The sequence below is a fragment of the Ovis canadensis genome, chromosome 16 (assembly GCF_042477335.2).
Source record: "Ovis canadensis isolate MfBH-ARS-UI-01 breed Bighorn chromosome 16, ARS-UI_OviCan_v2, whole genome shotgun sequence".
In the NCBI taxonomy this organism is placed as follows: domain Eukaryota; kingdom Metazoa; phylum Chordata; class Mammalia; order Artiodactyla; family Bovidae; genus Ovis; species Ovis canadensis.
Window position 1 is genome coordinate 72,107,998 of NC_091260.1, and position 20,574 is coordinate 72,128,571.

The window sequence follows — 20,574 nt, forward strand, 5'->3', positions numbered from 1 at the left end:
CTCATCCATAAAATGAGCACGGTAATAACAATGCCTACCTCAGGGAGTTACTGAGAAGATTCAACAAGATGATATATATTTCTTCAAAATACGTCAATGTTAGCCACTATTATAGTTTTACAAGAATAAGAATCAGTTTTTGAAAGTGTTCTTTCTATGGATATTTTTCAAAACATGCTCCAGTTCCAACCTGTTGTTCAAAATAGGCCACTTATTCTGGTAAATTTAACACTGCACCACATTTAAATCCTTTTACCCCCCCAAAACTCCAATACTTTAGCCACCTGACATGAAGAGCTGACCCACTGGAAAAGACCCTGACGCTGGGAGAGATTGAGGGCCATCGGAAAGAACTAGTTTATTCCCTCGACACCCTGGACCTCTCGACACGCATCCAGGGTGGAGGGTGCACACCGCCCAGCCGGCTGCAGGGCCAGTGAAGGGCCCAGGTGTGGAGGAGACCACTGGGGCCATCCTGGGCTCACACAGTTGAAAAGGGAAGAATAACCGAGGCAGAAGAACAGGTTACACATAAATCCACAATTGGAATGCCCAAAGATCCTTTACCCTTTGAGAATTCGTCTCTCTGGTCCTACAGGAAATTCGTTTTGGAGGACAAAGTCTCAGAGAGAGGCAATTTCTGATGCCAGTTGATGATGAACTGAGACGTATCATAATAATACAACATGATTCAGGCAAAGTCTATTTTTAAGGTTTCAAAGTGGTTCCTATGATGCCTAAAATAACCTCTGAATAAAGAAATGAGAGTCTCTAGGATACCTTGAAACTTTCTACCATAGATTCCCTAAGGGGGGAAAAAAACTGCATTTCTGTACATGCTGCTAATTTACAATAAAAAGATAAACCTCTGCCCCACAGTGAGAGAGCTGCAGTCTACCCAAGTTCTCAGCAGTCGAGTCTGTTTCTAAGACAACCTCGCCTGCAGCCAGGGGATGGCTAGGCAGCCCGAGTGAGGCAACGCTGCCCCCTAGAGGCCATCTCTGAGTTATCCATGCAGAGATCGTCAACCCGGCCCAGAATGGGGCTGCAGGTGTGTACAGACATGGATCACAGTCCAGGTTCAGGAAGACAGGTGGGGTTTTGGGGAGAAAACCCAGTGCTAAGATGCAGGACAGTCTGGTCCTGGGTCCAGCATCCCGCTGGGTCGGACCCCCGTGTGCCCCCTATTCCAGCCCCTTCCCCACACTGTGTGTGCTGTGCTGGGTGAAGCCTAAAGAAGGGATGAAGGTTCTGCTGGGAGAAAGTCCCCTGAAAAAGCCCCTTCTTCATTAGTGAGGCTCCTAGAAGCGCTCACTGGGGTGGGGAGCCCAGGCAAGGACTGAGTCTCTAACCGTGTCGGTGAGGAGGTCAGATGCAAGCCCTGAGACTTGGGGGCTGCTCCACCTGCAGCCTCACCCAGGAGGAGACTACAAGCCTGGGCCATGTGGAGGATCAGAGGAGGGTCCTTATCCCCTATGTGACCTTGGGCACGTCCTTGGCCTTCTCTGCCTTCAGTTTCCTCCTCTATGAAATGGGAGCGTTTCACCACGTATGCCTCCTCTAACAGGCAAAGCCAGTTTGGGAATCGAGAGAAAAGGCCACAGAAGTGTGGCAGTGCTCAACCCCCAAGCACCTCGTGAGCAGAAGCCGCCACCACTGGTGCCCACAGCCCTGCGCTTGTCTGTGACCATCATTCAGGTTCCAGTGGGAATGCAGGGTTGCAGGGCCAGAGTGGGAACCGTAAGGGCTGGCAGCAGAAGTGAGTGGTTTCGATGGCAATTTACAGGCGGAATTTCAGAGGGTGCGTGCCACACACAGAAAACACGATTCTGTTTCTGGCAGAGGAAGCCTGGATCAAAGCGGAACTGTTCCAGCTACCAGCAGCATGTTCCTCAGTCTGAAATGAGCAACTGGGTCTTTTGGGGGCACATGCCTGTCACCTGACTGAGGAGGAAGGGTTTCAGGAGCACCTGGTTATTCTTGAAAGTGTTAGTTGCTCAGTCATGTCTGACTCTGCAACCCCCATGCACTGGAGCCCACCAGGCTCCTCTGTCCACAGGATTTTCCAGGCAAGCACATGAGAGGGGTTGGGATGCCATTTCCTTCCCCAGGGGATTTTATTAGTTCCCCGACCAGGGATCGAACCCCCATCTCCTGCACTGGAAGTTGGGCTGTGGACCACCGGGGAAGTCGCCTGCCTATTCTGAGTCAAAGCAGACTCATAAATTAAAACCCATGAATGACATTTCCGTGAGAGATCTGGACTTAGGCTTGCTGGCATCTTCTCAGAAGCTATTTTCTTATCTGACGTATTTGGCAGACCCTGGTCTAGACTTTGATAAGCTTGTCCTCCGCACCAATCCACCCACTCGGAGGCTTCGTGCGCGGGCAGAGGTCTGCAGGGCAAACATCCTCCAGGCCCGCTGAGGTCATCCACTAACCAGCACCCCACTGCCAGCCTCACCAGCCAGGGCTTTGAATACAGCCAGGATGATTTCTGCTTCAGCACCAAGCCTGTCCTGGCTTTATGGCAACCTGCCCATTTTCAAGATAAATCGCTCTCAACACAACAAAGCAAGTTTTTAGGCTGGCTGGGTTTGGATCCGTAATCTCTCCAGATGTCCCAGACAGACATAAAAGTTCTGACTAGGTTAGTGGAGTCAGGTTAAAGACACGGTGACCGCACAGTCTGCTCCCCTATAAATGTGACACCAGGGATTAAAACCATCTGTCTGTGGGGCGCGGGGTCCACCTGGATGACTGGTCTCCAGCTCCGACATCCCCTTCGTCAACAAGCTGATTTGATTATGGGCCTGGGTTGGAAATGACTTCCTTATTCACATGCCGGGTGTGAGTCACGAAAGAAAGGTACAAACCCTTTCTTCCTGGCAAGGTCTCCTTGGAGATCAGTTTGGGAGGATAAGGACATTCTTGACTGTGTGTTAACTGACACTCTCAATCAATTCTTTTTCACAGTCGTTCAGCCCACACTGTTCTGTCTTGCGTACAAGTTGATTGTCAAATGCTTGGTCAAATGCTCACTGGTTCCACTCTATTGTTGCTGCTTAGTTGCTAAGTTGTGTCCGAATCTTTGTAACCACATGGACTGAAGCCCACCCGGCTCCTCTGGCCTTGGGATTCTCTAGGCAAGAGTACTGGAGTGGGTTGCCATTTCCTTCTCCAGGGGATCTTCCCGACCCTGGGATTGAACCCGGGTCTCCCGCATTGCAGGCAGATGCTTCACCATCTGAGCCACTATGCCCTGAGAGAGAAACCAGCTTTAAACCGCTCTCTAACAAAAATAATCTTTTAACATGAATTACACTAAACTGAAAAAAGAATTTTCCTTTTAGATAATAACATCCCTCTTTCCCAACTGGCCAAAACCCAAAGGTTTTCCACATATTTTTTTGGTGGAAAAAAAAATGCACTTATTTTGCAGCTTTGGCTGGAAACAGAAGTAGTGAGTGACGGAAACAAAGAACACCAACGTGACAGAGCCAGGTGCAAAAGGTGTCTGGAGCCACTGCCTCTGTCCCGCGCACTGCCCTGGACGCGGCGCCGGAGGTGAGCACCTGGCAAGGTTCTGGAGGCTGACCTGAAGGGTCAGTGAGGCACCAACTCAGACAAAGGGCAGCCGAGGCAGACCAAGCAGTTCCTGTTGCTCAAAGCTGAGTAAGGGAGCCATCCGGGTTGCACCCTGTGAATGACTGTTGAAGTCATTTGTCGAGTAACAAGTCAGGGCCAAGGAAAGACACGGACCTTTAGTGGCAGCTAGGACCTGGAGTGTGTATGGCCCATAACCCTCAGAGATGCTGCTATTCCCAGTTCTGCAGAGAGAGCTGGGGCACCACGGAGCAGCCTGCCCCACGTCACTCGGCCAGTTAAGTCAGGGAGTGTGGCCCTCTTAATACACTTTCTCCATTATTTTAATAAAGATTATATTTTTACAGAAGGAAATCAGAAATGATTACAACTACTTTGGGGGACAGTCCCACCCAGGGGAAGACCACCTATTTAAAAAAAAGAAAAGAAAGAAATATCAGATACCACAACCTATGTGAAGATTTAGTTGATAAGCCAATAGGGAGCAACTAAATGTCCAAACTTAAATCTAAGGCTCAGTCTTGCAAGGTCTAACGATGCAGAGGATGGTTCTAGACCCCAAGCGTCCCCCTTGCTTGAGTGTCACCTGTTTATTTGTGTCTGTATCAGATAAATAAAGAAATCAAACATTTAAGAGCATAGAGAGTTCATCTAAGGAACTGAATATTAACATAAAAATTACCAAGATTTGATCACATAAGCTAAACTTTACTTCCTAAAATATTCTGCATTTGATCCTTACCTTTTCCACTGACAAATATATCAAAGCAATCCTGGACGTCCGAGAGGTTAATAAGCTACGGACCACTTGTAAATTGCTAGTGGGAGTGTAAAATGGTACAGTCACTCTGGAAAAGTTTGGCACTTTCCTTCAGAACAGTATGTGTTTAACCAAAGGACCCAGAGATTGCACTCTTGGGCAATTATCCCAGAGACATGAAAACTCAAGTTCATGCAAAAACCTCCACAGGAAGGTCCACAGCTTCTCTTCTTGGAAAAGTCAAAATATCCTCATTGTTCTTTACAAGGTAAATTGTTCAGAAACTGTGATGTGTCCATACAACGAGAGACTACTCCGCGACGAAGTACTGGCTCGTGAGACGACAGGGAAGGGTTCCAAGGGGAACTGTGCTGAGCAGAAAGAGCCAATCTCAAAAAGGTACACGTGGTATGATTCCATCTATGTAACATTTTTGAAAGAAAATTATAGAGATGGAGAAGGACAGATGAGTGGCGGCCAGGGGTGAGGGGTGTGGTTGTAAGGAGGGGGCACAGGGGAGTCCCCTGGTGATGGGTGATTCTGTATGACCGTGTGTGGAAGAGTGGTGACGGTTACACGAATCTACACACGGCAAAACCGCATGAAACTAAACACGTGTGCTCGCATGTACACATACACACACGGGGCACGCACACTTGGGGAAACTCGAGTAAGCTCTGAGAGTGTGGCAAAGTCACGTTCACGCTCTGACAAGGCACGTGGTTATGCGAGACATGACCCCTCGGGGATGATGGGAGAAGGTGGGAAACCTCCTGTTTGCCTTTCTCCCAACATTCTGTGATCCTAAATATTTCAAAACAGGAAGTTACAAAAAGAAACTATGGCTCAAGGTATATCACACATATTTAAGAATAAACAACAAAGCAAATCGTTTTAGAGACTACAGACAGATGACAGAAAATAGAACCAAGAAGGTCGGAATAAAAGTCTTGAAAAGCTGGGAACCAAATTTCAAAGACCTTTGCACGGGAAACAAGGGATTTGGAGAAATCAGTGCTGGAGAGGCTGGGGTCCCCTGGAGAAGGACCATGATCCCTCCCGTGCGGGGAGTCCTGCTGTGAACAGAAATGGGGCTTTTCTGGAAAGGGCAGAGTTCAGAAAACTTAGTTCAGAAAACTAAGATCATGGCATCTGGTCCCATCACTTCATGGCAAATAGATGGGGAAATAATGGAAACAGTGGCTGAATATATTTTTCGGGGCTCCAAAATCACTGCAGATGGTGACTGCACCTATGAAATTAAAAGACACTTGCTCCTTGAAAGAAAAGCTATAACCAACCTAGACAGCATAATGAAAAGCAGAGACATTGCTTTGCCAACAAAAGCTATGGTTTTTCCAGTAGCCATGTATAGATGTGAGAGTTGGACTATAAAGAAAGCTGAGTGCTGAAGAATTGATGCTTTTGAACTGTGGTGTTGGAGAAGACTTGAGAGTCCCTTGGACTGCAAGAAGATCCAACCAGTTCATCCTAAAGGAAATCAGTCCTGAATATTCGTTGGAAGGACTGATGATGAAGCTGAAACTCCAACACTCTGGCCATCTGATACAAAGAACTGACTCATTTGAAAAGACCCTGACGCTGGGAAAGATTGAAGGCGGGAGGAGAAGGGGACGACAGAGGATGAGATGGCTGGATGCCATCACCGACTCAATGGACATGAGTTTAAGTAAACTTCGGGAGTTGATGATGGACAGGGAGGCCTGGCGGGCTGTGGTCCATGGGGTTGCAAAAAGTTGGACACGACTGAGCAACTGAACTGAACTGGAAAGGGCAGGTGTCCTGAACAGGTCTGCACCACTACTGCCTGCAGTCACAAACCCATCAGAGGGCAGCTGTGGTCCATGCGAGGGCCACAAGCTGCCTGTAGTTGGTTTAACCTTTCCTGAATCAGTTTAACTACCGGATGCCGGACTGCTTCTCCAGCTCCATGGGGAAAGAAGAGAAAAGGAATCTAGGCCCTTTGACCACTGGCTGGTGGAAGAGTCACAAGGGAGGTTTTCAAACGTGGTGAGGATGGTGGGAGAAGCAGCTGGGAAGCTCCATGCCATGGACACAGGAGCCTTGAGTTCCTGCCTCCTCATGATCCTGCACGGAGCAGGGACGGGGCCCCACGGCACTCCCCCTGCTCCCGGGGGATGCTGGGCACTGGCCCAGGGTAAAGAAAGAGGCCTGCCTGCTCAACTGTTAGGCTCAGAAATGAAGCCAGGCTGCCATGCCATGACCAAAACATCTCCAGGTGGTGGGAAGGCCTTTATTTCTGACTTCTGAATAAAATGAAAGGTTCCTCTTTCTCGGGCGTTTCCCCAAACAAAAACTCGTCCCAGTTCAGGGTGTAAGCTTGCACAAGCAGCAACAAAGGACTTCTTGACTTAACCCAGCAAGAATCACAGCCCGATTCCAACGGGAATCATCTTTCCTGGGAAACCATGGCTCCTGGGAACCAAGTGAACAACAACAAGAAAAAAAAACAGCTCAAGGCCACCAACCGGGTTCCAGAAATAAACTCTGGCTGAGGACTCAAGGTCACCACCTGGTTGCCTCAAATAACCCACACATTTCAAAGGTAATTATCGGTTGACTCGGGGCTTAATTTTGAGAATGAAGTTGAAGAGCATGAATGGATGACAATAATTATGCCTTTGCTATATTTGAAAATGGAACCATGGCCCTCTGTCATTAAGTCCCGGGGATGATCAGCTAGAAATAGACATCGTTTCTTCCACAAAGTGACCGAGTATCTGCTAAGTCTGGGAGGCAGGGTACAAAGTCAAGGGAAATGAGGTTGTGGTCTTCAAGTGACTCAACTTCTAGCAGGAGAAACAGACAGACATCTGAAATATGCGACACACACAAAAGGATGCTCTTCCCTGGTCCTTCATTTTTACATCCCCCCCGGATGTTACAGTTGGCCTGGGAGACACTTTGGAACGAATGGGTGAAAAGAGTAGATGGATGAAGGAATCAATAGTGGAAAATGCATTCAAAAGGAAAGGAGGACAGGTAACAAAGTTCCCCAATGGGAGAGTTATAATCAGAACTGATGAATAAAATGCAACAAAAACTAAGGGAAGAAAGAGATTAACAGGTAGAAGACAAAATCTCTCTTAAAATCAACAATCCTTTTAAATACTACTACTTCAAAATCTTTTTTTTTTTAAAAAAAAGGACAGATGAACAGTCTTCAAGTCACATGAAAGATTAAATAATTTCATGAATACTTTCAGAGGAAAAAAAAAAAAAAAGGGTCCCAGGACGCTTCCCAATCTGGGTTTAAGGGTGAGATCAGAGCTGAGTACCTCTCTCAGCCACCTCTGCATTCAACATCAAGGTATAAAACACTCGCCATCCATGTGAAAATGCAGCTGACCCTTGAATAACACAGAGGCAGGGACACAGTCAGAAATCCATGGAGGATCTCCAGCCAGCCCTCTGCATCCAGAGTCCCTCCACACCTGCAGTTCCGCATCTGTAGATCGTGTAGCTGAAGAACATCCACGCATGTACAGACCTGCGCAGTTCAAACACATGTTGTTCACAGGTTGGCTGTGTTTCCTCTTTTCCTTCTTCCTGGGATCAAGCACCTGTGTTCTGTCCTCTGGGTATAAGAGGGGAGGCTGAGGTCTCCATGCTGAGACTAAGCGCTCAGTCCGCAACAAGACTTACAACCACCGACCTTCGCTCATAGAAATTCCTGACCCAACACTGAGCAGGTATCACTGTGTGCTGGCACCTTCTCCAAGCTGGCTGTTAATGAGACCACCTCTGAATTACTTGCTCCTCAGAGAGCCGGAGATTGACCACTAGATGGAGGGGGCTATGCTCCGGATCGAGTGAGAAATAAAAGCACAGCCAAACATCTGGGTGTGAGGAAGGTGAACGTCCATGTCAGGAGAACCTCTGACCATTAACTTCTTTAAAGCTTCCTGTATTTGCCTAAACAGAAATGGCAACTCGCTTTTTCTATCTTGCTCTGAGTGATTTTAAGTCATATGAACTGCTTGAGAAAAATTAATTCTGATAACTTAAATCTCTAGCAAGTTTTCATTCATCCGATATGTTAAAATATTTAGTGCCTTGATGCAAACACACATTTAATTAGCACGATTTCCTCCTCCTGGCCTTTCTCTCACTTTTAATTTTGTTTTAAAACAGGTAATGAAATTTGTTCTAAACAAAGTCATTTTTCAATAACCGTTTTCAATAGACAAAGACTGAAGTAGCCATTCCTTCCTGTGTGAAACCTACGAAGCACCCTGGTGGGCCAGAGGACACTCGTGCAGCAGAGACAACGGAGAGAGAGCAAGGTTCCCGGGCTGATCAAGAAAAATAATACTCAATCTACCGACAAAATGACGGGGGGCTAAAAATGAAGTTTGAGCACGTCGAGAGGAAGAATCACAGCACACTCCACGCCCGTGGGTGATCAGCTCCCCCAAAGGCCTCCCCTCTGGTTGCCTCTGGCACCCCTGCGCACAGCTGTCACCCAACCCTCCCCTGGTCCAGGTCGCTTTGGGGGCACACATTTACAAGGAACCAAATCATAGTAAGCACACCAGTTTCTCTGCTACTGTGATGATCTTTCATGCACAGAGGAAAGAATGAATGCATGGAAACGTCTCGAATTGCTAAGGGGAAACCACTTCACTTCTCAAACAGGTTTAAGCTCTCCTTAGTCTACAAACTTCATATATACTAGAAGTTCCTACAGTGTTAAGTCAAGAGAACAAAACGCATTTTCACTTTTCAATAAATGTCCAGGCCTAGCGACACAACAGATTCTATAGTTGGCCAACTGGAATGCTTTCACTGTAAAATTTTTCCTTAAAAACGCTGCTGATGTTACAAAGTCCAGGGAACCCAAACTTAAAGTCTCTGGAGGATGGCTTTTGTAAAAGGCTTTCCTTACGGCTTCCTTTAGTGCCTGCTCCATGAGAACCATAACAAAAAGTGGAAAAGGTGATTAAAGTCGTAAATAGTGCTTCGTGGAAAGTGCCCTTTTTTTTTTGGTCCTAAATGTGAGTTAAATCTTCATGAATCCTGCTAAGAATATCCCTAACCAGAGGCCTGGGACACAGGCATCCCATCACTGGCTCCTGTGTGCCCTGCAGACTCCGGGCCTCCTGCCCTCCCCTCCTCAGCTTAGTCTGTGCATGCGGCCCAGGGGCCCATCCAGGGCCACAGCGCCCCCTGCAGCCTGGGTGAGGAACAGCAGCGCCCACCCACTGCGCCTCCCCCGGAAGGTTCAGTCGGCTCTGCTTTCTGTCTGTCCCAGCTTAAAGAGCAAAGACACAACCTGCTTTTTCATGAACAGCATCTTTCTCTCTCTCTGGGTGGAAAAAATGCATCCGAGAAAGAACAGCTAGCATCCTATAATAATACTGATGGAAAAGAGAGAGTAACCCACAGCTATCCCAAAACAAGAGCTGTAACAGGTGCGTAGAGAGAAAGCTCTACAGTGCGGGGCGGTGGGACGGATAGCTAACTGCTGTGGAAGAGAAGAAAAGCAGTGCATCCCACTGCATGGACCAGACCGTGAGGATGCTGCGGTGTTTCAAGCTGGTGCTCCAGACACACAGAGAATCACTGATGGTACAAAAGCAAGGTGATCTAAGTCATGACGTGTATTTCTGGTGGCAGGGCTGCAGGGGGGCTGGGAGCTGGCAGAGGCAGAGAGACTAGTTAGTTGCAGCGGCTTGACTCAGATGAGTGAGGAACTGGGGAACGTGCACCCGTAGTCAGAAACCACCGTGAATCAATGTCTACTTAACGTGTCTCCTTGGAGAAAAACAGTGCCTTGTAAACACTGTGATGTCTTTTTTAGGGGTGGCATTATTAAACCAGAAAGAGAAGCTGCTCCTGTCAGCTTTCTATGCTGACAAAGAGTCCCAGATCTAAAGCGCACCAGCCCCTTCCCAGAAAGGGCTGCTCAGGGTCCCAGTCATTTGCCACATATGCCCCCTATACTATTCTCCCCTGGAGGAGGGCATGGCAACCCACTCCAGTATTCCTGCCTGGAGAATCCCACGGACAGAGGAGCCTGGCGGTCTACGGTCCAGAGGGTCGCAAAGAGTCGGACACGACTGAGCGAGTATTACATACTACATCTCCGGGGCTCACAAAATTTCAGAGTTGAAAGTGAATATGGTTTTCCTGGAGTCAAACATTCAAGCTACAAATGGCCTGGTTGAGGACCGACTGCCCAAGATCCCAGATATGCAGAGAAGTTCTTTTCTTTTAAACAAATTCACAAGTTCCTGAGTCTTTAAACAAGGCAAGCCAGGCCTACCTGTTAGCAAGTGTCTTCCACAGTTTGGCTCCTTCCAGATCTTTCTTCCTAGCCTGTTACTACAGCCTTTCTGGACTCAACCTCAAATTACCTAAAAGGGCCCCCATTTCTAGTTTATAAAGAGCTGTGAAATGGAGAATTTATCCCCTTAGAAATAAGATGCAGTGAAGGTGACATTTTAAATTTGCAGTCCTACTAAAAACTTTAGCTTTTATTACAAATCCTCCTATCTCAAAGGTTACATAATATTATAGTTTCTTCAGCTGTAACTTTCTATGATTTTCTTTTTTTTTCAATTTTATACTCGACTACAGTTTTCACTAAGAATAACATACATGCAAGATATAATCAATATCAACCTACTTCCCATTTACCAAATTACACATTATCTCTTATCTGAAGACAAGTTTACCAAGAGAGCTTACCGATGACAGCACTGTTAATAAATTCAGCATTATATAAAATGCACTCCTACGAGTATCTGAGGGCAGCCACACAGTCTGATAAAATCTGAACGCAGCCATGCCTTCAACCATATGACAGGCTCATAGGCAGAAAGGAAGCCCCATAGCCCTGACCCCAAAGTGCAGGTCATCCGCTTCTGCTAAAATGAAAGTGCCCTCCTCTCTCCAAGGGTCTCCTCCAGCTCCTGCTTTCCCTGCTCTCCTCCTGACCCGCAGCTTCCCAGGCCACCCCTACCCTCACAGGTCTGGTCCTGGCAGGCGCCTCCCTGGGAGATGGCGCGTGTGTGCCCATGTGACAAAGGCAAGCCCACAAGGCCAGCTGCATCCCCACCACCACCACCCATGGGTGACATGGCCTTGCCGGCCACCTCTGGTCCCCTTCCTGACATCACAACCACCCTCGTTCCACCCAAGGAGCCCCAAGGCCCTTCCGGGTGGGGCTCCATCTTTGCCCTGGAAGCTCACCTCTTTCACGTGCGTGTGAAAGGACACCGACATGTCCAGGAGGATCTTCCGCTGCTCAACGCGCCGTACGAAATCCTGTATCCGGTCCTCAAGCTGATGGGCAGCCTGATAGATCTCTTCCGGGTCACATTCTCCGGTCTGGGCCAGCTGCTCAGCCGCCTCAAGTAACTTATCTGCATTGGTGTACGTGTTCTGTGCGAGAAAATGTTCAGAGACACAGGAGGTGAATACCAGACAAGCTGGCCCGACTGGGAGCCATGATACACAGGAACAGAATCAGCGAGTGCTGTTCCTTTCTGCACATCAACAGGATGGGAAGAGATGATTCTAGGAGTTCAGAACACCTCCATCGGCAGCCTTTGCCGCTCTTAGTTGAGTTAAACTCTGAACCTCACGGCAAAGCCCTTCCGTCTGGGGCCGTGATGGGGTTATCTGTAGGCAGCTGCTGGCTGTCCTGTGACTCACAAAAGGGCTTCAGGCTTTTTGCTGCAGCTCGAAGGGAGCTCCCAGCCACAAATGCCTGCTTCACTTTTTCTCCTGGTTTTATGACGGGGTGGAGAGTTCCAGTTTTGTGTCTTTCGGTATTGATGTACCGCTTTAGGATAATTCCCCAAGAGCAAGCGAAAAGGTTACGTTGCAAACACACACAAACTGCTGTCTCTTTTCACTTGTTTCTGCTTATCAGCAATTCTGTGCTTATTATTTTTTTCCCCTACTTCGGGGATATACTATTTTAAGAAAAAAGAAATAATAACTGCAACAGCTATAAAGTAGCCAGAGTTTTAAAGAGCTGAGAGTTGAGTGCAAAAGGGTGTCTAAAATACTCTGAAAATTACTCCTTCTGAATTTTCTATAAATCAGGCTGCAAAGTGGTTCCTCAAATCAACAGGGCTGTTGCAGACCTGATGCCGCTCAGGGAAACTGCCAGCCAGAGGGTGCTGACAGGGGCAGGCAGCAAGGGGCCAGGCCGGAGGACCTCAGGCAGGAACCAACAGAATCTGGGAGGGTGCTGACGGGGGCAGGTAACAAGGAGCCAGGCCGGAGGACCTCAGACAGGAACAAACAGAATCCGGGCCCCCGATGATGCCCAGAGGAAGCGTGCAGCTCCTGAGACACCGACTGAGCCCATCAACCTTCTCCTCCCCCAGCACTTCAGTCCCACAGCCGAGCAGGATCAGGTCTCACGGGTAAGATGGGTGGGGGCCCAGGGTGCAGGGAGACCGAGCCCAGTGGATGCAGCCTGCCGGATGAAGACTGGGGACCTCCAGTGTATTCACCTACTAAGCCAACAGACTAATAAGGGTACTAAGACCTGGGTTCCTCATTCTGGACAACGGAGTTACAAATATGCAAAAGGAGAACACCGGAGTCAGCCCGGGGGCACTGGACCGGAATTGGGGGATCCACGTGCAGACACAGTTTTCCACAGGCTGGTGTAGTAAAGAGGCACATGCACACTCACTCACGTCCCTACCCCAACCCCCCCACCCCTCATCTTCCGAGAGGACCCGAGAACAGTGAAGGAGCAAATGGCAATAAGCAGGTGGAACCCGGATCTCTATTTCTGAGCATCATTCTGCTCTGCAGGGAACCGGGGGTCTGTGGAGACATGGCTGATTCCAGCACAAGATGAGCCCCAAAGCGAGGAAATGCCCAAGGACGATGTGGACAGGACAGGGTGGAGAAGCCAGTTTGAGGAGGCGCATGCTGGCCAAATGAGGGGCAATTGAGCATCAGAGGGGACAGTGCAGGTGACGGAGGATCATCTATCCAGTCACTAGGAAACCAGGAGTCCCCATCGACACCAAGAAGCAAAAGTGGACGATGGACAGCATGTTACAGATACCATTTCAAAGCACATCCTCACAAAGTACTCAGTAATTACAAAGGGGGAAGGACTTGCTTTACAACGGAGCCATCTGGCAGACACCACCTTAAGCCAGGGATCGGAGTGGACACCAGGCGTAAGAGGACCGATTAAACTGTGCGCCGCTTGTCAGGAGAGTGTGAGGAGGGCCTGGCAGGGCTTCCGGGATATGCAAGACGTGCAACCAGCATACAACCGCGAGGAGACGTCAGACAAACCCAACGTGAGGGGCCTTCCCCAAAACACTGGGACACAGAAGTTAAGGAAGGGCGGAGGAGTGGCTCCAGGCTGAAGGACACCAAATGAGATGGGTGACTCTACACGGGACCCGTTAGACATGGACACGGCGTGGTCTGAGTGTTAGAAGGTAGTCACGAGTCAGCACCAACTTCCTGATTCTCATGGTGCGATTCCGGTTGTACAAGACAATGTCCTTTTTGGTGGGAAATAGACAGACAATGGTTGGAGGGAAGCGAGGTCTCTGGGCTGTATTTCCAACTTTCCTGCAAGTTTAAAACCTGTAGAGATTAATCCTTTGTCATTAGTTTCACTTGCAATTATTTTCTCCCACTCTGAGGGCTGTCTTTTAATCTTCAGTGCAAAAGCTCATTTGTTTATTTTTATTTCCATTACTCTAGGAGGTGGGTCACAGAGGATCTTGCTATGATGTCTGTCAAAGAGTCTTTTGCCTGTTTTCCTCTAAGAGCTTTACAGTTTTTGACCTTACATTTAAGTCTTTAACGCATTTTGAGTTTATTTTGGGGTGTGGCGTTAGAAGTATTCTAGCTTACGTGAAGCTGTACATGTAGTTGACATGTAGTGTCCTTTTACATGTAGCTGTCCAGTTTTCACAGTGCCATTTATTGAAAAGGCTGTCTTTTCTCCATCTTCATTGCATATTCTTGCCTCTTTTGTCAAAGGTAAGGTGCCCATAGGTGTGTAAGTCTAATCTCTGGGCTTTCTAGCTTGTTTCACTGGTCTATATTTCTGTTTCTGTGCTAGTACCATGCTGTCTTGACGACTGCAGCTTTGTAGTATAGTCTGAAGTCAGGAAGCTTGATTCCTCCAGCTCAGTATTTCTTTGTCAAAGTTGCTTTGGTTATTCGGGGTCTTTTGTGTTTCCATACAAACTGTAGAACTTTTTGTTCCAGTTCTGTGAAAAACATCACTGGTAGTGTGATAGGGACTGCACACCTCTGTAAATCTAAAAAGGAACATTGACTTGGATGTTTCTTTAGAAGCTAAAAGAGCAGATGACTGTCAAAAGGCACCTTGTTTTCCCAGAATCTCTTGCAAAAAGCTTCACATGGAAAGCACTGTTCATTTCTTTTTTAAAAACTCCAGTGTGAACATGCAACATGGCCGTGTCTGCCACGCTCCAGAAATTCATTAGCATGGAGTCATCCTACTCACAATCATGGTACAACATGAAGAAGGAGTGGGTCTTCAGATCAGTCAGGAGGTTCCTGGCTCTGCCAGACTGTGTGCAGAAATGGTCCAATGCTGGACCAGCAGGTCTGAACCAGCCCGAGACCAGGGCCCCCATAGTGCAGTCAAGGGCCTGCAGCAGTCACACCAGCTGCAGGATGCGCGGCCAGCAAGCAAGCACAAAGCTCTTTCCAGGTTCCTCCTTCTCCAAACACCAGAACTGTTCTATAGAATAATCTATATTTAGTACTTTTTAAATTAATTCAACCAGAAGACTTTCGACACTTCCTGTCTGAAATCTCTGTCACGTTACTTCACCATGTCAAGTTTTGAAGAAGTGGACTTGAAGAAAAACTCGTTTAGTACACTGCTAGTTCAACATCTTGAAATTAGAGACAATTTAGAACTCATTTTACAAAGGATCCTTCAAACACAAAACCCCAAGACACACACTAATGCGCCTTAAACTTAATTCGGAAAAAGAAATTTCTCCTCCCTAAACCCAAAATCTGTTTTACCTTATGAGCACATTTCAGAAAAATGAGAAACGGCTCTTCATTAAGCAATAAAGATGCTTCTGTTTCTATTTTGAAGGTGCCTCCAAAGGCTATTCTGTCCAAAAGAACCCCATAAATCTGAAGCATGACCTTAGATTTACCTTGGACAGAGGATGTGCATTACACTTTGCTTTGACAGAAAGCATTCAGAGATGAGAGGGTGGACAGGGAAAGCTGGGGAAGGCAGTCACTCTGGGTCTCGGCCCTCCTTACAGGAGAGCAAGGCTGATGTCACCTTCCTCTCTGGGAAGAGCCAGACAGCTTTCCATGAATGAAGCTACAAACGCAGAGCGTGATCTGGCTCAATACCCCAACCACTGTTTGCCGAGCCCCAATCTACTGCATGTGGTCTTAATCAAACCAGGCTCCATCTGGAGCCACCTCGCAGTCCAGGGCTCTCCTTGACTTCAAATACTGTCTTCCTAGCCCCCTCAATGGAGAAGGCAATGATACCCCACTCCATACTCTTGCCTGGAAAATCCCATGGACGGAGGAGCCTGGAAGGCTGCAGTCCATGGGGTCGCTGAGGGTCGGACACGACTGAGCAACGTCACTTTCATGCATTGGAGAAAGAAATAGCAACCCACTCCAGTGTTCTTGCCTGGAGAATCCCAGGGACAGGGGAGCCTGATGGGCTGCCATCTATGGGGTCGCACAGAGTCGGACACGACTGAAGTGACTTAGCAGCAGCCCCCTCAAGGGATCTTTATCAAGCAAGGTGGGGGGCTAGAGAGAAGGCCACCCTATTTCTTCAGGCCTGTGAACGTCCTCACTGTACTACAATGAATCTGTTCTCATCTAGGGTCTACAGGGTGCCCCCCTGCTCCCACCCAGCCCATGCACTCTGAGCAGAACACACTCTTCAAAACCAGCCTGAAGGGGACAGTGACACGTGGTATCTGCAGGTACATGGGCGGCCACTGGGTTCCGGCGCTCTGCCAGTGACCCCTCGGGGCTGAGGTTCACATACACCAAGGTGGACACATTTGTGGAGACAAAAAGGATCACAGGTTTTCACTCCAAGGTGAGTGGAGGGGATTTACCTAAGTGGCTGGTCCAGGTTATGGTCAATTATGACAGAGTGCTGCATGTCCACCCTGGGCCACGCACGTCACAGCAGGCCCCGGGTCGCAGTTTTATCAGCTAGAGACGCAGAAAGCTAGTTGGCCTGCCACATGGCAATGAGGAGGCCGAGGAAAGTCACCCAACAGTCCTTCAAAACCAGCCGGTCTCTAAATATATGGAGCAGAATCAAGTGACAGTCACTCGGTCGTGTCTGACCCTTTGCGACCCCATGGACTGTAGCCCACCAGGCTCCTCTGTCCATGGGATTCTCCAGGCAAGAAATACTGGAGTGGGTTGTCATTCCCTCCTCCAGGGGATCGAACCTGGGTCTCCTGCATTGCCAGCGGATTCTTTACCATCTGAGCTACCAAGGGAGGGGAGGTTCGATAAATATTCATCCCAGAAAGAAAAGAGCTAAGAGAACGAGAAGCTGGAGATGCTGGAAAAAGAGGCCAGAGGTGAGCGGCCAGGTCCCGGCACTGGGGTGAGTGGGGGCACAGGTGGCCAAGGTCAGGGTGGAGAGCTCAGAGCCTCCTCCTACCCAGGCAGGTCTGCAAAGGAGAGAGGCCCCCCAGAGGAGAGGTGGGTGTCTGACCGTGGCCCCCCAGTGCCCAGCAGAACGCCTGGCACACGACCAGTGACCAGGTGAAAACCAGAGGGAGAGAAACAGGGCAGATGTCTGTAAAGCGAGCAAAAGTGCTTATATTTAGAGGATTTGTCTTTTTTCATGCACAGTTCAGATTTGAGCTTAAGGACTTCAATTAAAGGCAAAAGCAGGTACCCTTTAGAATCCCAGGAACAAGGTACCAAAGATGATACGAAAGACATGAAAATCAGGGGGAAACGGAGCAAACAGGCCCTGCCTTTCCTGGAACTGGTGTGAAGGTGGCCTCTGCCCAGGCTGCTGCTGCGACCCTTGGCTCCCCAAGAGACCCGAGGGCACCAATGTTTCCCACAAAGAAAGCGTCCCACCCTTGCTGCCTCCGAACACCAGTGTTGACAAGCACTGACGGTCATCTTAGATCTGAGGAAGTTAAGTTCACCATGAAAAGGGCAAAGGTAGCCACAGAAGGGAGCTCCCTAATTAGAACGAAAGGAGCCACAGGAATTGGAAGGAGGGGTCCATGGGGTGCTGGCCGCACAGGAGGATACTCGGCAGACAACGCTGGGGTGCACTCGGGAAGGTGCAAGGAAGGGGCTGGGTGGGCGAGCCCACAGTCACGGTGAATAAACTACTTGTTTGCTGTCCCGCTTCGTAGGGTCTTTGGTGCCTGGCGTCTTTGCTCAGAGGATCCGAATTTCAAATCCATCCTCAAACCACATGGCTGTGGCAGGAGCTTATCTGATGGGAATGTCAAGGGGAGATTAGAGCACATTTCCCACATTTCTTTAGCTATAAGAGGAAGGCAAAATATTTACCAGCATCCATAAGAAGGAAGCGCACATGTAACGTGGAAAAGAGAAGTCCACAGACCCACCCCGGGGGCAGGAAGGCTGCTGAACACACCGCCTCTCCCAACCTGCTTCTAAGATCAAGAAAGGTGAAGGCTAGGCTGTTACTTTAACTTTACACATGAAGACTGTCAAGGAGGAAACTTTTAAGAAGCATTTTCACTCAACAGGATTGAAGCACAGTTTGCTTTCTTATCTCATGACTACCTCTCACATCAGTTCCCTAATAAATCCAGCAAACAAGTGAGCCCTCTGTGATGTAAAACCCATGGACATACATAGCTGATTACTCCTACTTATTTGGGGTTATGGATTTTGAGATGAAATCATTAGATGTATATAGATACTCTTGCTTTTATAATTGAAGGCTCTCTTTATTTCTAGTGCTTTTATGCTTTCAAGTCAATTTGCTTAATATCAACATTTCTACACCAATTTCCAATGGTTCGTATTTGCCTTGCAGATCTTTTTCTAATGTTTCATATGCTTTCGTGGCGTCAGGTGGCAAAGAGTCAGACATGACTTGGCAAACAGCAAAATACTTTCAAACTTCCTGGGTATTTAATGTTTTAGGTGTGCCCTTTGAAAACAACACACAGTATGATTTAAAATATATATATATATACAGAGACTCTTTTAACAAGTATAATCTATTTTGCATTCAGTGTGATTACTGCTATTTAGGGACAAATTGCTACATCTTGGGCTTCCCTGGTGGCACTAGTGGTAAAGAACCTGCCTGCCAATGCAGGAGACACAGGAGACGTGGGTTCAGTCCCGAGGCTGGGAAGATCCCCTGGAGGAGGGTGTGGCAACTCACTCCAGTATTCTTGCCTTGGAGAACGGCAGACAGGAGTCTGGCAGGCTACAGCCCACAGGTCCGCACATACACGCATGCACGCTACATCTTATTTTGGATTTCTTACATGATTTTTGTTGTTCTTTCTTTCACTTCTACTGGACCCATTTTCCTGAGTTTTTATTTACCTGGTTTTCTGCAGTTCTTTTTTCTTTATACTTAAGGAAAGCGGGGCTGTCTGTCCTGTCTTTAGTGGTCATTCAACAATGCTACCACGCACCCCAGAGTTTACAAATCTAAGATCCACTACCCCAGCCCTACCCCTCAGGATAGCTCTCCACCTTCTGTGTTCCAGGGCTCTAGGGCTTTGCTCCATCTTACTTTGCGGGGGGTTTGCTTCGGTTTGATGCATTCATTTATTGGCTGCAAGGGTCTTCAGTGCAGCACGCAGGCTCACTAGCTGTGCGGCCCTGCAGCCTGTGGGATCTTACTTCCCCAACAAAGGACCAAACTTGCGTCCCCTGCATTGGAAGGCAGATTCCCAACAACTGGCACCAGGGAGGTCTCTGCTGTTGTCCACTCACTCAGTCGTGTCTGACTCTTTGTGACCCCGTGCACTGCAGCACGCCAGGCCTCCCTGTCCTTCGCCATCTCCCGGAGTCTGCTCAAATTCATGTCCATTCAGTCAGTGATGCCATCCAACCATCTCGTCCTATCGTCCCCTCAGTAGAGGGAAGTCTCTACCATCTTGTTTTTAACCTCCCTCCAAGTCTGTCGTCTTTTGCCTAAATGGCCAACCCTTCGATTTACAAACACATTTACCAACTGCTATGCTCACTGCCGATCTCAGTCCTTTCTTCTCATGTGCTCAGTCCTGTCCAACTCTTTGTGACCCCATGGACTGTGGCCCGCCAAGCTCCTCTGTCCATGGGACTCTCCAGGCAAGAATACTGGAGTGGGCTGCCATGCCCTCCTCCAGGGGATCTTCCTGACCAGGGATAGAACCCACGTCTCCTGCGTTGGCAGGTGGGTTCTTATCCACTGTGCCACCTGGGAAGCCCCTCTTCCTTCTCATACTTCCTTTTTATTCATTTAATTAATTCATTCAACAAACACTGCTGCACCACACCAGCCTTGCTCCACGTGCTAGTGACAGAGACGTGAACACCACCGAGTGCCTGCACTGGGGGAGTTCTACTGGGGGGCGGGAGGGGCAGCTCCCGTTGCTCTGACTAAGCCGTGTACTGTAGTGCTTCTATACATGACTGGTAAGCTCTCGAGTCTTGGCCTCTATTTCAGCCTCACTCAAACAGACATCCACTGGGTGTGGAATTCCAGGCTCAGCGTTCCTCCCCCTCAGGACTCCATCCCGCCATCTTCCAGAATCTGCAGTTATGGGTGAGAAGTCAGCTTCGAGTCTTTCTCAGGGATGGGACGCTGCCATTTCTCTCTCTGGCGGCTGAGACTCTGCCTTTGGTGTTCCTCAGGTTTACCAGGTGTTTCAGGATGGATTCATCCTACAGCTTCTGAAAACAACTTTCACCCCAGCTCCTAGAGCCTCCTACACAGATCCCGGGAAGATAATCCCCCCCTCTTTCACTCTCTCTTTCAAAACAGAAGGCAAAAGGAGAGGCGCTTTACCAAACAGCAGCGAGCTGCAGGAAAGACCTGGGCCAGATATGCCACCCCGACAGGGTCAGAGACACCTGACTCCCCTTTCCTTCCAGCAGCCCCTGCCATGGCTGCTCCTCAGGTCAGGGAGTCAGCCTCAGAAAGGTTAAGAGACTTTTCCAAAGTCACA

At 48.5% G+C, this 20,574-nt stretch overlaps 1 protein-coding gene across 2 annotated transcripts in view; it reads right to left on the bottom strand.

Moving 5' to 3' along the window:
• The window catches only part of TRIO (trio Rho guanine nucleotide exchange factor), a 356,120-nt gene that overhangs the window by 154,404 nt on the left and 181,142 nt on the right, over positions 1-20,574 (bottom strand). For both annotated transcript variants that reach the window (XM_069556151.1, XM_069556152.1), the window contains exon 11: positions 11,606-11,797. In XM_069556151.1, coding sequence (XP_069412252.1) covers positions 11,606-11,797 — 192 coding nt within the window. The remainder of the gene's footprint in view (positions 1-11,605; positions 11,798-20,574) is intronic.